The sequence below is a fragment of the Cricetulus griseus genome, chromosome 2 (genome assembly GCF_003668045.3).
Source record: "Cricetulus griseus strain 17A/GY chromosome 2, alternate assembly CriGri-PICRH-1.0, whole genome shotgun sequence".
In the NCBI taxonomy this organism is placed as follows: Eukaryota; Metazoa; Chordata; class Mammalia; order Rodentia; family Cricetidae; genus Cricetulus; species Cricetulus griseus.
Window position 1 is genome coordinate 222,548,015 of NC_048595.1, and position 17,386 is coordinate 222,565,400.

The following is a 17,386-nucleotide window of genomic DNA, read 5'->3' on the forward strand; positions in this document are numbered from 1 at the left end:
CAAGCAAAATACAGAGGGAATTTTTTATTAAATATTAGACATCTGGGTTGACTGCATTAATTTTAAATCACTCTTGTAATATTTCCTCTTTTCATTTGCTTCTTCACATGCTCACAGAATATGCAAATCATTTTAGAATGAATACAAAAGAAACATTAAATATATTAAAATCTGCATTTTAATAAAATTGTCAGTGTGTAATATGTGCCGCACTTCTAAGGAAAAATGATAAAAAGTAATAAAGGGGTAATTTAGACATAGAACTATTTAATATCTTTTTATATTTTACAAACCAGCAAAAAGTAAATGAAGACTAAAAGCTTGGGGCTTGGATTTGAACATGTCTCACTCAAATGCCCACTCTTTCTGTTTTTCCCCCTGAAAGGTACAGGATGGCCCAAGTATGTGTTCATTGAAGCCGTGTGAGTGACTCATTCTTGAGCTCTCGACATGTGTGACGATGAGTCCTGTTGCCTCTCGTTGCAGATGGAGTTGATGTTGAGGACGACCCCACCTGCTCCTGGCCAGCCTCCTCACCTTCCAGCAAGGATCAGACGTCCCCCAGTCATGGAGAAGGCTGCGACTTTGGAGAGGAAGAAGGTGGCCCTGGACTGCCGTACCCATGCCAGTTCTGTGACAAGTCATTTAGCCGCCTCAGCTACCTAAAGCACCATGAACAGAGCCACAGTGACAAGCTGCCCTTCAAATGCACCTACTGCAGTCGGCTATTCAAACACAAGAGGAGCCGGGACCGCCACATAAAGCTCCACACGGGCGACAAGAAGTACCACTGCAGCGAATGCGACGCAGCGTTCTCCCGAAGTGATCATCTGAAGATCCACTTGAAGACTCACACGTCCAACAAGCCATATAAATGTGCCATTTGTCGCCGTGGGTTCCTGTCCTCTAGCTCCTTGCACGGACATATGCAGGTTCACGAGCGGGGCAAGGACGGCTCCCAGTCTGGCTCCAGGATGGAGGACTGGAAGATGAAAGACACTCAGAAGTGCAGCCAGTGTGAGGAAGGCTTTGACTTCCCAGAGGACCTCCAGAAGCACATTGCGGAGTGCCATCCCGAGTGCTCCCCTAATGAGGACCGAGCCGCCCTCCAGTGCATGTACTGCCACGAGCTGTTTGTGGAGGAGACCTCCCTCCTGAACCACATAGAGCAGGTGCACGGGGGAGAAAAGAAGAACTCGTGTAGCGTCTGCTCAGAGAGCTTCCTCACTGTGGAGGAGCTGTACAGCCACATGGACAGTCACCAGCAACCGGAGTCCTGCAACCACAGCAACAGCCCATCCCTGGTCACTGTGGGGTACACCTCTGTGTCCAGCACGACTCCAGATTCCAACCTCTCAGTGGACAGTTCAACCATGGTGGAGGCTGCACCACCAATTCCAAAGAGCCGAGGGAGGAAGCGAGCTGCTCAACAGACCTCTGACATGACCGGCCCCTCTAGCAAACAAGCGAAAGTCACCTACAGCTGTATTTACTGCAACAAGCAGTTATTTTCAAGTCTTGCGGTTCTGCAGATTCACTTGAAAACTATGCATCTAGATAAGCCGGAGCAGGCCCATATCTGTCAGTATTGCTTGGAGGTCTTGCCCTCACTCTATAACTTAAATGAACATCTCAAACAAGTGCATGAAGCTCAGGACCCAGGCCTGATTGTTTCCGCCATGCCTGCTATCGTTTACCAGTGCAACTTCTGCTCTGAAGTTGTCAATGACCTCAACACCCTTCAGGAGCATATCCGATGTTCTCACGGGTTTGCCAACCCTGCAGCCAAGGACAGCAATGCGTTCTTTTGTCCCCATTGTTACATGGGGTTTCTCACTGACTCTTCCCTCGAAGAGCATATAAGACAGGTCCACTGTGACCTCAGTGGCTCCCGATTTGGGTCTCCAGTGCTCGGGACTCCAAAAGAACCTGTAGTTGAAGTCTATTCTTGTTCCTATTGTACGAATTCGCCAATATTCAACAGTGTTCTCAAACTGAATAAGCATATTAAAGAGAATCATAAAAACATTCCCTTGGCCCTGAATTATATTCACAATGGGAAGAAATCCCGGGCCTTGAGCCCCTTGTCTCCTGTGGCCATAGAGCAGACATCTCTTAAGATGATGCAGGCAGTGGGCGGTGGCCCTGCCCGTTCTGCCGGAGAATACATCTGTAATCAGTGTGGTGCTAAGTACACGTCCCTAGACAGCTTTCAGACTCACCTCAAAACCCACCTGGACACCGTGCTGCCAAAACTGACCTGCCCTCAGTGTAACAAAGAGTTCCCCAACCAGGAGTCCTTGCTAAAGCACGTGACCATCCACTTCATGATCACCTCAACCTACTACATCTGCGAGAGCTGTGACAAGCAGTTCACCTCGGTGGACGACCTGCAGAAGCACCTGCTGGACATGCACACCTTTGTCTTCTTCCGCTGCACCCTCTGCCAGGAAGTGTTTGACTCGAAGGTCTCCATCCAGCTGCACTTGGCCGTGAAGCACAGCAACGAGAAGAAGGTCTACCGCTGCACGTCCTGCAACTGGGACTTCCGCAACGAGACCGACCTGCAGCTGCACGTGAAGCACAACCACCTGGAGAACCAGGGCAAGGTGCACAAGTGCATCTTCTGTGGCGAGTCCTTTGGCACTGAGGTGGAGCTGCAATGCCACATCACCACGCACAGCAAGAAGTACAACTGCAGGTTCTGCAGCAAGGCCTTCCATGCCGTCATCCTGCTGGAGAAGCATCTGCGGGAGAAGCACTGTGTGTTTGAAACCAAGACCCCCAACTGTGGCACCAACGGGGCCTCGGAGCAAGTGCAGAAAGAGGAGGCAGAGCTGCAGACCTTGCTCACCAACAGCCAGGAGTCCCATAATAGTCATGACGGGAGCGAAGAGGACGTAGACAGCTCCGAGCCCATGTATGGCTGTGACATCTGTGGCGCGGCCTACACCATGGAGACCCTGCTGCAGAACCACCAGCTCCGGGACCACAACATCAGACCTGGAGAGAGCGCCATTGTGAAAAAGAAAGCAGAGCTCATTAAAGGGAATTACAAGTGCAACGTTTGCTCTCGAACCTTCTTCTCTGAAAATGGGCTCCGCGAACATATGCAGACCCACCTAGGCCCCGTCAAACACTACATGTGCCCTATCTGTGGAGAGCGCTTCCCTTCCCTTTTAACTCTCACTGAACACAAAGTCACACACAGCAAGAGCCTGGATACTGGAAACTGTCGCATTTGCAAGATGCCCCTACAGAGTGAAGAGGAGTTTTTGGAGCACTGCCAGATGCACCCCGACCTGAGGAATTCCCTGACTGGGTTTCGCTGTGTGGTGTGCATGCAGACTGTCACCTCCACCTTAGAACTCAAAATCCACGGGACCTTCCACATGCAGAAGACAGGGAATGGGTCCACCGTGCAGACGACTGGGCGTGGCCAGCACGTTCAGAAACTGTATAAATGCGCATCTTGCCTCAAAGAGTTCCGTTCCAAGCAAGATCTGGTGAAACTTGATATCAATGGCCTGCCATATGGTCTGTGTGCCGGCTGTGTGAATCTCAGTAAGAGCAGTAGCCCGGGCCTCAGTCTCCCTCCTGGCACCAGCAGACCGGGCTTGGGCCAGAATGAGAATCTGAGTGCCATGGAGGGCAAAGGCAAGGCAGGGGGACTGAAGACTCGTTGTTCAAGCTGCAATGTCAAGTTTGAGTCTGAAAGCGAACTCCAGAACCATATCCAGACGGTGCACCGGGAACTCGTGCCAGACGGCAACAGTACACAGTTGAAAACGCCCCAAGTGTCGCCCATGCCCAGAATCAGTCCCTCCCAGTCAGATGAGGTAACTCGCCTTTCTCACATTTGCTATTTCCCCTCCTTCAAAAGCTATCCCCACTTTATAGTCAAGCTTTCCATGGTTTTATCTACTATTGTCACGTATGCCAAAAGATGTGTAGTTTGAAATGCAATGTTTTTCTCCCTATAGCCATTAGCTAGCAATTACTTGGTTCCTGATAAGTAGCATTTTGCCTTGAATGGTGCAAAATAGGACCAATTCCAGCCCCCCTAGGACATTGTCTTCTCAGTGACTGAAGAGACTGGCTCTCATGCCAACCCCACTGAGATCTGGAATCTCAGCATAGCTTCACCGACATTGAAATCCCCAGCTATGACTTGTGTGCATGGCAAAGAGATAATGACACATGGGTAAGGTAGTGTGAGCCAACATACTGGCTTGGAGTCAATTAAAAAGAATATATATATATATATATATATATATATATATATATATATATATATACACTGGCAGGTAACAAATTAGGTAGGGGTATCTTTCTAATGCAGTATTGTCAACACTCACTGTTTTTCTTTGTCTTCTTGGTAGTGGGGAAAATATTTTCACACAACAGGAGTTTTTCAAAGTGCCCACATTTATCTGCTTAAAGACACTATTCCTGAGCCTTTTCTCTCTGGGTTCCAAAGTTAACGTTCCCTGCCCCCTCAGCTTCAGAGTACTGCATCTCCATGTTTCCTTTGGCACAATGAGTACAAGAAACACATTCATTAACAATGCAATTGTAGTTTTATAAGCCATCATTCCTTGAAGCTGAGCAGAGGAGGGCTCTGTGGAATGTCGTCTTTATCACCTCCACTTCCTTACCTGCTCCTATCTGGAGATCCATCCAAATGAAAACCCCAGGGAGATCCTTGTCCCTTCCGTGTGGGGTTCCTGTAAGGTTCTTATCTTGTCTTTGCACTCCAGCTCTCTCGGAGGGCTCCTGGCATCTCCCCACAGATAGCCATCAGGCAGCCAGTAGGAGAGAATGGAACAGGCAACACAGAGCCCATCCTCACCCAGTGTGGCATCTGTGTGACAGGCAGACTCCCAAACTTTGAAGCTGTTCTCCCATCTCCCCTGCCCAAGTAAATCTGCGCCTTCCTCTCATTTAAATAAATGAAAACCTTTCAGACTGATGGAGGCAGCTGGAAGAACATAGTGTGGATAGTGGTTCCTGGCTTAGGCTCACATCCATCCAGCAGTCCCGGAAACAAGTGGTACTTAATCATAAGAAATTGTGGGGTTTCCCCCCAAAACTCTATTTCAAAAAGATGTTTGAAATAAAGTTTATATGTCTATATAAACATTAAAAAGAGAGCATAATGAATGTGTATGTTTGTGCACTCATGCAGTTTACCAGATTAGAGCATTGTCCCTCCCCCTTCCCTGACATCTTTCTTCCCCGTTTCTCTCCTCTTCCCTCAACCATTTAAAAAAAACAACCTGAGTCCCCTGGAAGTACATTGCAGATATACTTTGATATCTCCTTTAATAAGGATGTTCCACGTTTAGCCATAGTATTGGCTAAGGCAAAAGAATTAGCTGTATTAGCAGAAATTAGATAAATCCAGAATCTCTACTGCATGAAGGGCCATATTCAAATTTCTAGACTGTCCCTAAAAGTTTTGTTTTTAAATGTTACAGATTAAGGAGCTACAGTGCATGGGTAATGTGCTTGCTGTGCAAACATGAGACTCTGAGTTCCTCAGAACCCCCATGGTTGCAGTCAGGTGTAGCCATGCTGGGGAGATGGCAGTAGAAGGGCCCTAGGCTTTCTAGCCATCAAGTCCAGCTGGGACAGCAAGCTCCAGTGAGAGTCCCTGTCCCAAAGTATAAGGTGGTAAAAGATAGAGGAAGACAATTGATGTCAACCTCTGATGTCCACACTAATATGCACAGGTGCTTATAGACACCCAATTCTTTTTTAATTGTAGAATAAGTGTTCATAAAATATGTTTGCAGAGAATTTTTTGTCTCCTTTTCTAGGAGTTTGAATATCTGTGGTTAACTTAAACAGCATGTCACGATGGGTTAGAATGATTGCATTAGTATGTGTGCAACTGTGATTTTCTGTGTTTAGAATCAGACTGAACCATTTGTTTCTTAGTAGATTGGTTCTGAAAATGCCCATGCCTGCTTTTTCTTATGCATTCATGGTTTATACTTTCTGATACTTACAAATTACACTATTTATTTGTTCTACTTGAAATGAAATGCTTAAGAAACGAAAGCAGACTCATGAAGAATATGTACATATTAATTCAGCTAGAATTACTTGTCTGGAAAAACATTCTTGGCCTCTATTTTTTTTCCTCCAGTGCCTTGTTCTTCATAGCCTAGCATTCTATTACTGAGCTAAATACCAACCAGAAAGCTTATCCTTAAATCATTTTTAATTAGTCCTGAAGTAGTAATGATAGATAGAAAGGTTATTTGCAATCTACATTTTCAATATTTATTTTGAAAATGCTTGCATCCACAGTGATTTCTTTTAGGTGCTATCAATGGTCAAAACAACTTTTTATGCAGTCAGCTATCTCTCTCTGAAACTTCTTTTTAAAAAGCTTGCAGAGATGACCTTAATTGACCAGATATTAGGATTTAGTATGTAAATATTTCCTATTTTCATAACCAACTGAGTGTTTTTTCAATATGTTCATTATCATTACTATTGCCATTTTAAAATTCATTATTCTGTTTCAGTTATAAAGTTGTATGTAGTACTCTCTCAAATTCATAATATGCAATTATTTGGACTGACAGAACAATTTTCCTAAACATTCATAAAAGTTTCTACTTAAGAAAATCCTACAAATATAGTATGTTAGTGGGAAGAAATGATATTATATAATAAATATTTATTTGTTTACATCCTTCATTAGTCATGTTAAATTTGTGGTTTCCCATTATAAGTGAAGTGTGATTTTTTGTTTGTTTGGTTTTGGTTTTAGTTTTTTTGCATGCCACATAAAAGAAAACTTACTATAAAGCCAAAAGGTGTGTCATTGGAGAATAAATTTTATCACAAATGAAATGTGAGTTCCATGACTTTTGCCTTAGATTCCCTGGATTCTCTGAAGGCATCAGCAGTAAGGATGTTTCCCATTTTTGTTACTCAAACTTCAAATGAGAGAGGAAGATGACCACAGACGAGAAAGCCAAGACACACAGATGTTTTTCAAGCTTCTAGATTTTCCTGAATTGTGTTCTGATTACATAGGGATCCCGGTAGGCACTCCCAGTAATGTACCTGTGTCAGAGACATGTGGGTTATCTCTGATTGATACTAGATTACATCATTGAACAGATTTGAATTTATATAAAAGTCTAGAGATATGTTACCATGCAGTCCCCCAAATGGATGCAAGACAAGGTGTGTGACACTCAAAGAGGATTAAGTACAGCAGCTGACATTTTGTGGAGGCATCTGGAAGTGAATTTGAGTTCATCTTTTCTTGCTTAATAATGCCTTCAGAATTTATGAAAAAAAAAAGTTTCCTTGTGGTTTGCTCCCATGACTATGAATGGAAAGTTTGTGTGAGGCGTTGGAACACAGCTCCTCTAAGGTTGACTGTGATGTAAATTTGCGTATTACCTACTGTGTCCAGGGAGAGGAGAACTCATGAGAGAGGAAGCACCCTGGCTGTTAAGCCTTAGCTACAAATGAGGTGCCTAGCAGAATTCCTGACATTTGCAATGTGAATAAACATTAGCTCCTCTGGGTTGACTGATGGAAACCCCATCAGTGTCTTAGAAGACTTTCACATGGGTTTACAGTTCTTTTATAGATGTTGGATGAACATGGTGTCTGTGGTATCCTTCTACCTCTGTTTTTGTGTTTCAGGATGGTTTCTAGATTTCTCCCAGGGATCATTTCAATACATACTGTTCCTGCCAGTGCATTGAAATTACTCTTGCAAGCCATCATTATTGTTGGAAGGGACAGTGGAGGCCATCTGATTTAGCCACTGTATTTTAGAGACAAACAACCAGGCTCATATAAATTTAAATAACCTAAGATCACATAGCTTATAAGTGGCAGAGAAGAAAGTTACGACCTCTACTCCAACTCCATTCAGGCCCAGGATGATGGGGTATGTTTCTTCTTGAGATGGGTCTTACACTGACCTCACATTTACTGTGTAGCAGACTGTCCTGGAGCTGCCAATCCACCTTTCTCCGATTTACAGACATGTGATCACACCTGGCTAAGATCCTCTCTTTGCAGTTCCAGGCTCTTTAATACAGATATCTTCCAAGCCCAGGCATTTGTCACAAGCTGCTGTACTATTTCCCAGCTGTCCTCTGTCCTCAGCCGTTTTTCCTTGTTGCGAAGGGTTCTGAGTACCTGTTGCTGGGCAGCTGACTGCTCTGTACTCTCTCTCTCTCTCTGGCTTTTAGTTATGTTATCATTGCTACTACTTGTCACAGGTGGCTGTTGCGTTTCTTGGAATCCCTTCCCAGCTGCCTCACACCTCTGTGATTCTCCCATAGCCTGCTCCTTTGAGGCTACTGCTAGTCCTTATTTGCATTGCTTTTCTGACTTCGCATGTTCTGTCCCATGGCCTCAGCCACTCCAGGTCCTATTGCTACAACTGTCACATTATACTGATGACTCTCCAAATTCTGCCTCCAGGGGGCAGGGTGGACCTCTGGGGAGCAACAGAAATGTGCTACAGTTTGATTTTAGTTTTGGTTATGTGCCTGCATATTTTTGTCAGTACTTGCTGGATGTAAAATTAGTGCATTCTTTTGAATGGAACTTATACCTCAAGAATATGGTATTTATGTATTCATTCATTAATTAATTTGATTGTCTGTTTATGTGTGTATGTGTGTATGTGTGTGCTGTATGTGTTTGTGTCCACATGTGCACTTAGGTGTGCACACAGCCATGTGGAGGACAGAGGTAGACACCAGGGGAATTCTCCTCTCTTTTGTCTTTTGAGATACCTCTCTCTGAGCCTGGTGCTCACCAATTGGTTAGACTTGATACCCAGCTGCCTCCACCCACCGCCAGGCTTGGTTGTTGGCATGCACTACTGTGTAAGCTTTCTATGTGGGTCCTGGGGATCCAAACTTAGGTCCTCATTCTTGCACAGAAAGCATTTATTCATTGAACCATCTCCTAACTCTCTAATGAAGACAGCTTTCAACAACAATGGTATCTCTGATTCAAATCCTTCCACTGGGTCTTGCACTCCCTCTCAGTTGTCTGCTTGAGACCCAGGGACTTGAAACTCTGCAGATCCAAACTTGAGCCCATTAACCTTCCTGTAAATTCTTGTCACTACTACATCTCCTTGACTTCACAGTCTCTTCCTTCATGTCCACATAAAGCTGCCTCCATTTTCGCCATCTCCAATTCAGTTACTGGTTATTTCTTACACCAGTGCTTCCTTAACCCCATCCACCGTGCTTTAAGTTCCATTTATCCTTCACTTTGAACTACTGAAGCAGCCATAGAATTACCCCTTGGCATTGTTATATTTCCATACCCATTGTGCATAGATAGCTATGAGAACAACTGATCTAAAACACAAATCCTCTCCCTTCCCTCCCCAATTGCTTGCCATTTGAGTTTTTGAAAGGTTCTGCATCTTAGTCCACCTAGGACAATGCATTAATCATTTTTCTTGTGGGCATACAGGACTCATCAGATCTGGGATGCCAAGTCTCCCCTCCCTTTTCTTGATCCCCCACAACCCTCTATAAATTCAAAATGCTTCAGTCCTCACACAAGTTGCCTCTGTTGCTATAGTGTCTTGTCCTCCTGTCTTCCTTCTTACCTCTGCAGTGAATCTACCCAACTGACCCACTTTTGGAGGTCAGTCATTCTATAAGGCCTTTACTTCAGTTCCTACTACTGGGTTTTCCTGTCCTATGGTACATAGTACATATCACATAGAACATGCTCCACAACCTATTTACATAGCTCTTTTCCTTTCATGAGCTCTTTAGGGCGCAAACTTGGGCACACACACAAATGCCTACAGCAGTGTCAGGCTTCTTATGTATCAGTGCTACCTTCTGGATGCCATGGAGCTTGTATCTGCCTGGACCTTCCTCAAGCTAACCTCGAGTATTGAAGAAGCGTAGCACAATGATTTTAGAGGACACCGGCTGACTGTAGGGTCACCACTTATATTTTCACCCCATTTGAACTCAAATCATTGTTTTACCTTTGAGATTCCAGCCCCTATCTGGTAAAAACCCCCTTCCAAGGCTTCCTGGAGCAGCAGCCAAGGCTCCTGCCTCACTACCACCTTTTGGTCATCAGGATGGAGAGATGTGCTTTCTGTGGTCTTTTCTGAAGCATTAGCCACAAAGGGATCTATCTCACTCCTAATGTCCCTGGGAGTTTGTGACATCCCTGTCCAGACTGTTTTCCTATAGCTGCTTTGAGAGCTTTTGCTTTTTTTCTGTCCCTAATGTAGACCAGGAGGTACCTGGACTTCCCTGTGGTCCTGTGTTTTACTTCTGCCTGCTCTGCTCAGGCAGCTGACATACTCAGGGGGCAGTAACTGTCTCCATCCAAATACTCACTGGGCCTTACTAACCAGACCCTACTTAGCATCTGAGATCAAGCAAAATAAGATGTGTTCAGTTATCACTATCAGTGGCAGTGACTATATTTATGCTTAGATTTATTGCCCCCTCCTGCCCAAAGCTCCTCACTGAGTTCTACACCAAGTTGGGCATTCTGCTCCCAGATATCCATGATTGTAGTGAAGGGAAACACCCTAGTTACTGAGGGAAACATTGGCAGTCCTTCCCAGTTCCTCCCTGCCCCTCCCAGCCCATTAGGAAGCCCCAGGGATAGCACCTCTAACTAGAATTGTCAAGATGTCTGTCAAGTGCTGCTTCCTGCCTCCAAAGTCATCATCTTACTTTAGCTCGTCCTCATGAATCCATGTCTGTCACCTCTGTCTTCTAATGCCTTCTTCAGGTCTTAATAGGAAGTGTACAGTTAAATTAAATGATGTCAATTGACATTCTTCATTGGCTTCTCCCTTCCTCAAACAAATCCCCACATCTGGCCAGTCTATGTGGCTTCCTAGAATCTTGGTAAACATAGTTGAATGAACTCATAGTACTTCAAAGTAACAGAAGCGGTAAGACGTATTTGAGGGTACATCAAATATGTGATAACTTAGTTCATAGATATACTGATTGTTTTCCCAAAGCGTGCTATGATGCAAGAATGCTAAAATAAGTTAAAAAGCTTTGAAGTTTCTAATTTTTCAAAATTTATCTTTAATATAAAGGTTTATTTCAAGTGTCTGAGAATCAAAATTCTGTCAATGGCAATGTATATTAGAAGGTAGTCAATTTCTGTATTTCTTTTGCATTCTTTTAATATCATAGGAATTTCCATATGAGGTTGAGAAAAAGTTAGTTCTTATTTCAGGTTGCTAATACTAAGCTTGTAGAGCTTTTATACAAGGAGGAAAAAATTAAATGGCTGGGTTCCCTCTCAGTAACCACATTTAAAAATTAGGTTGGAAATTTATATGATAAAGTAAATTCATAAGACTCAACATTCTTGCAATATACTAAATTGCTTTGCCAAGTCCAATCTGTCTTCAGATTTATTGTTGTGTGAAATTGTGTGAAATAGTTGTTTTGTGTCTACAGAAAGAGTTAATGGTCTTGGCATAAATGTCTGGGCATGGGCCTAGAGGCTGTTGACTGGCTGTCTCTATTCTTTGTGCCCAGCCCCCAGGTCAGCTTGTATTGATCATAGCCCCACATACAACTACTGACCTTAGGTTATCTGTGACTCCCTCCAGTTCCAACTTTTTGCTGATATTATCACTGTGTTTGCAATGTGCTTTTAGGAGTCAGAATTTTCAGAATTTTCTTTTCCTTTTTTTTTTTTTTTTTTTTTTTTTTTTTTTTTTTGTACAGCGTTTCTCGGTGTAACAGCCTTGACTGTCCTGAAACTCCCTCTATAGACCAGACTGACCTCAAACTCAGAGGTCCACCTGCCTCTGCCTCCAAGTGCTTGGATTAAAGGTGTGCCACCACTGCCTGGCAGAAATGGTTTTGTGTACCACCATGAGTGTGTAATATCTGACCTTTAGGTTTAATACTAAAAAAGCTTGGACTTACTGAATGTAGCCTCTGAGCTTTACCTAGGAGGAGGTTTTTATATTTTTACTGCAACTGAGTCAAGATGGAAATTATTAAGTATTCAAGAAGTATGTTAAAAGGTAGAAAGATGCATTCTGAATAGCTTTACCTACCACATGGCACATTTTCAGTTTTCTGTTGTATCTACTTTGAATTTCTAGAAGTTTAACATCTTATCCATGAGAACTCTGCCAAAGTCTCCTCCCCAATTTATTTATTTATTAATTAATTTATTCATTTGTTTGTGTGTCTGTGTGCATACACGTGTGTGTATATGCATTTGCCAAGTCTTTAGCACAACTTGCAGGAGTCGGGTCTTTCCTTCTACTGAATGGGTTCTGAGGATCCACATCAGATTGTCTGGCTTAGTTGCAAGCACCCTTAACTATTCAGCCATCTTGCTGACCCTTGGTCAGATACTTAAGAAAAAGACTGAATATCAAGTTCCTTGTGATGATACTTTGTGTTAAACTTTGAGTTGTTCTCATATGTAAATAGGTTTGATTCTGGAGCTGGAGATAGCTTAGTGGTTAAGACCCACTTGTTGCTGTTTTTGCAGAAGCTGTAGGTTCAATTTCCAACATCCACATGAGGCAACTCACAATCACTTGTAACAGGGGACCCAATATCCTCTTCTGGCTTCCACGGACGCCTACATGTTCATGGCACAAATACAGACACATGCAAATTAAAAAAATACAATTTAGAAATGAAAATGATCTGAATGTTCTGAACTTGCTGGGCCATAATCACCCTCTTTTTATTGATCATCATTCCATAGAATTGAGAAAATTTATCATTTCCACTTTCAAGCTAAACCACATTACCAGTTTGAGGTCCTGCTAACTCTCCACCAAATCCAACTGGAGTTATTTGATTCTCTTTCCTTGGAAAGTGCTGTGTCTTTCTTCTGGCCATTTCTGCCTCTGGCTTCTGCTTCCTGTGTGATCCCCATCTCCAAGCTCACCAGGCCTGTGCTTGCTGGCCTGTTGGTTCTGGTTTCCTCATGTCTCTTCTCTGCATCGTGTTTCTACACCAGACCTCAACTGTCCCATTCACTTCTCTCCATCTTGAAAAAAGGTCTCAGTGAATCTAAACACTGAAGACCACACAAATCATATTCATTGAGTACAATACAAATACATTTTAAGTGAGAATAGTAAATAATAAATTTTCAAGTTAAAGAATCAAACAAAGTGCAAACAAGTCTGTAAATAGAAATTAAAAATACTTAGGTCTGGAAGAGTGGATAGAGAAAATGTGGTACGTTTACACAATGGAATCTTGAAATTTGCAGGAAATTGCATGGAACTAGAAGAAACCGTTCTGAGCCAGGTAACCCAATCACAAAAAGACAAACATGGTATACTCACTCTTATGTGGATTTTAGTCATAGAGTAAAGGATTACCAGCCTACAATCCACACTGCCAGAGAAGCTAGTGAACAAGGAGGACCTTGAGAGAGACATACATGTTCCCCAGGAGAAGGGGAAAGGGTCAAGATCCCCTGAGCAAATTGAGAGCACAGGAAGAGCTTGGGGGAGCTAGGAGAATGAGAAGGGAAGAAGAGGAAGGATGGTCATGAGGGAGCAGAAAGGCTGAGTCAGGGGAAGACTAGAAGATAACAAGAATGGAGATACCATAATAGAGGGAGACATTTTAGGTTTACAGAGAAATCAGGCACTAGGGAAATGTCTGGAGATCTACAAAGATGACACCAACTAACAATGTAAGCAACAGAGGAGAGGCTACCTTAAATGCCCTCTCCTGATAATGAGATTGATGACTGACTTATATGCTAGCCGATAGCCCCCATCCAGTAGCTGGTGGAAGTAGAAGCTAACACCCACAACTTATCACTGAACTGAACTGGAATCCAGTTGTGGAGAAGGACGAGTGATGAGCAAAAGGGTCCAGACCAGACTGGTGAAACCCACAGAAACATCTGACCTGGATATTGGGGAATACTTGCTCCCCAGACTGATAGCTGGGAAACCAGCATGGGACTGATCTAGACCCCAGGAACATGGATTTCATTGAGGACACCTCAGAAATCTACAGGACCTCCTGTAGTAGTTCAGTACTTATCCCTAGCATAGGTGTGGGCTTTGGGAGCCCATTCCACATAGAGGAATACTCCCTGAGCCAAGACACACAGGGGTGGGCCTAGGCCCTATCCCAAAGGATATGATAGACTCTGATGACACCCTATGGAAGGCCTCACCATCCAGGGGGAGCAGAAAGGATATGTGATAGGTAGGGTTTTAGTTGGGGGGTGGTGGTAGGGGAGGACGATGGGAGGGAGAAGGGAACTGGGATTGTCATGTAAAACAATCTTGTTTCTAATTCAAATAAAAAAATCTGAAAAAAAAAGAGTAGAAACAAACCAAAAAAAAACTTAGGTCTGGTGGCTAGGTGTGGTGCATGCCTGTGACAGTGAGCATCAGTGAGGAGTTGGGGACAGGAGGAGAATTATTTCAAGGACATTCTCAGTTACACTTTTAATTCCAGCCCAGCCTGGTTTAAATGAGACTCTGTTGCAAACCAAACATGTTTAAAAACATACAAGTAATACAGGACTTAGTAAGTTATTTGGAAACAAAATTATGTTAGAAAATAAGCAAATTTTACTGATGAATTAAAAACACAACATGAGCTCTACTGTAAGGAAGCAAACAAGAAAATGAACCCTAAAATATAGAAGGAAGGAAAACATTAGAGCTAAGTGCAGAGACTGTTGAAGAAACACATAAACTGCCAAATAGAAGGGGAAAAGGACCAGTGAAATATCCAAGCCTCTGATGAGAGTAATTAGTAACAAAGATCATAGTCATCTTAGTAAGAAAAGAGAAGGCGTAACTTCATTAATAGAGGTTAAAAAGACAAAGGGAGAATAACAGCTCAATGTATGGACATAACTAGCAGTTAAACATTCTTACTCCAACTGAACCAAGCACTCTAACTATAGTAAAGGGAGTAAAATGTCACACAAGTGCTTTGAACACTATCATGTGGTACATAATTAAAGTTAGCCAGCTTAATTTTTTGGCTATCAGTGCATTCCTAGATTTATAAAGATGTCCTAGGACATGTTTACTGTAAGTTCTAAAGACTATCCATAGTGTTTTATGCATATATACTTCCAACTGCAATAAGCCAAAGCACCCATTAACATGGAGTGAATAAATACTTCCCTAATGATATGGGCAAACCTGTTTGTAATGGAGTACTACTCAGCAACAGAGAATGACCTGCTATTATAGAGCAGTCCAAGTGACCCTCACACAGTGGCGAAAGATGGAACCAGATACATACAATGGCTTGCTCTAGCCATGCAAATTTAAGAATGGGCAAAAGTAGTCTGTGATAATTGAGGTCAGAGTAGTTACCTCTAGGCTGGAAGCTACTGGGAAGAAATGGGAAGAATTCTTCTAGGTGATGGGAGTGTCCCAGTCTTGTTCTATATGATGATGATGAATGGGGACACACATAGGTTGGTTTATTTCTAACCACTGCTTGGTTTGCATGGACCCATTGCTTCTCATGTTAACTTTTACCCCCAAAGCCAAATATAATGAATAAGAACTATCCATTATGTGCATATATTTATGATACTAACTCGAAGGTTTCTATTATATGGAAATGGTGTTAGAATAATGTAAGTTATCAAACCAGCTCAAGGAGAGGCTGAGAGAGAGGAGCAGGGGGGGAGGGGGAGAGGGAATCCCACCAACATTAAAAAGCTTAATAAACTCTTGAAAATCTTCTTACAAAGAAAATATAAAACCGGATGGTTTTTAGAGTGAATTTTCCTAAATATACACATAAACCCAAAGGTATGCAAAAAATATAAGAGCTAATACTCTATATTATCTTCATATCAAACCAGACCAACATAGAGAAAAAGAATAGTCTAGGTCAGTTTTAGTCATAATTTTACATCCTAAAATTTTAATCAAATTATCAATAAATGAAATTCCATGGTTGTCAAAAATAAGATTACATTATTGTAAAGTGGGTTCAAACTCAGGAGGTGGACTCGTTTACTACATTAGCAAATTAAATAAGTTATATGTTTATCCCCAGGATTCCAGACAAAAATATTCATCATCTCCTCATGCTTAAAAATACTAAACTAGCAATGAAACAAGACTTTCCTTGACCTAATGAAGACTATTCACAATGTCAATATTAGCAATCAGTCCAAATAATAGGAAAGTTTTGATGAAATTAATATTTTATAAAACTACTGATCAAGCTTGTAATATTACTAACAAAGTAAGACAAATTTAAATATAGAAGTATAGCTCAAAAGCGGGAAAACAGTTTAACTGTCACGTAGAGGGTGTCTTATTTTTTGTTTATAAAGATACCTAAAAGTATCTGGGAAGCTGTGTACCACTGAGCCAGATCCTTGGACTCACTGCAAAAGAACCTAAAACAGATTTTAACACAGCTGCTGATGCTGGTGTGAAACATTTGCTTAAGTTACATGCTCTTTATTCACAGTGTAACAAAACAGTGAAGCATGAAATCTAAATGATTTCATTTATAATAGACACAAAATTATGTGTATTCAAAATAAATCTTATCAAATACATGAAACATTTATATAGAAATGGATTAAGCATTTTCGAGAGATGTTTGAGAAGGCTTAGATAAATGATAAAGTGTGATTTGTTCTTGGGTCAGAATCCCCAGCATCATGAGGTCATCACTTGTGCTGAAACTGATGCAGTGATTCTTCCATTTGGGATTTTAGCAACGGTTGTTTGTTTCATGTTCTTGGTTTTGAGGTTTGGAACTTGACAAGTAATTCCAACATGACTATGGAGAAATGAAACACCAAGAGATTCAAACACTGGGCACCATGATACACAGACATTAGACTCAGCATATAAGAGGCTATAGATATAGAGTTTTGAGGCTAGCCTGGACTACATAGTGAGACCATACACACAGATTAGCAAAGATACTGAGGGGGAGGGCAACAGGCTAGGGAGGACTTGTCCTACCACATCATCATTTTGTAACCAGTCTACAGACCCCACAAGAGAAGTTTCCAAAGAGATAAGTGTAGGGAGACACTGTAGCCACGTCTCGTAGGAGCTAGCTACAGGTGTGCTTGACTACGACTGTCAGGGCGTGGTCAGGGGAGGTTCAGGATGACGCATGAGGAGTTCTTAAGGGGCAGCAGACACGTGGGGAGCCCCTCTCTTTGGCCTCCCTAGCTTGCTGCCTCTGGGCACGCTCTGGCTTGTGCTTGGCCAGTATTATTTGAATAAAGATATCATAACCTGTAACGTCTTGATATAGATAAGTGTCTGAAACCTGAGGATAGCATGCAGCCTTCTTTGCTCATCAGGGAGGAAGTGGATGAAGTATTGAATTCATTAACTATTGGGGCAAAAATC

The 17,386-nt window shown here is 42.4% G+C and overlaps 1 protein-coding gene across 1 annotated transcript in view; it reads left to right on the top strand.

Moving 5' to 3' along the window:
• The window catches only part of Znf521 (zinc finger protein 521), a 221,284-nt gene that overhangs the window by 86,816 nt on the left and 117,082 nt on the right, over positions 1-17,386 (top strand). Inside the window, exon 2 of the mRNA XM_035438745.1 lies at positions 487-3,839. Coding sequence (XP_035294636.1) covers positions 927-3,839 — 2,913 coding nt within the window. The 5' untranslated portion in view covers positions 487-926. The remainder of the gene's footprint in view (positions 1-486; positions 3,840-17,386) is intronic.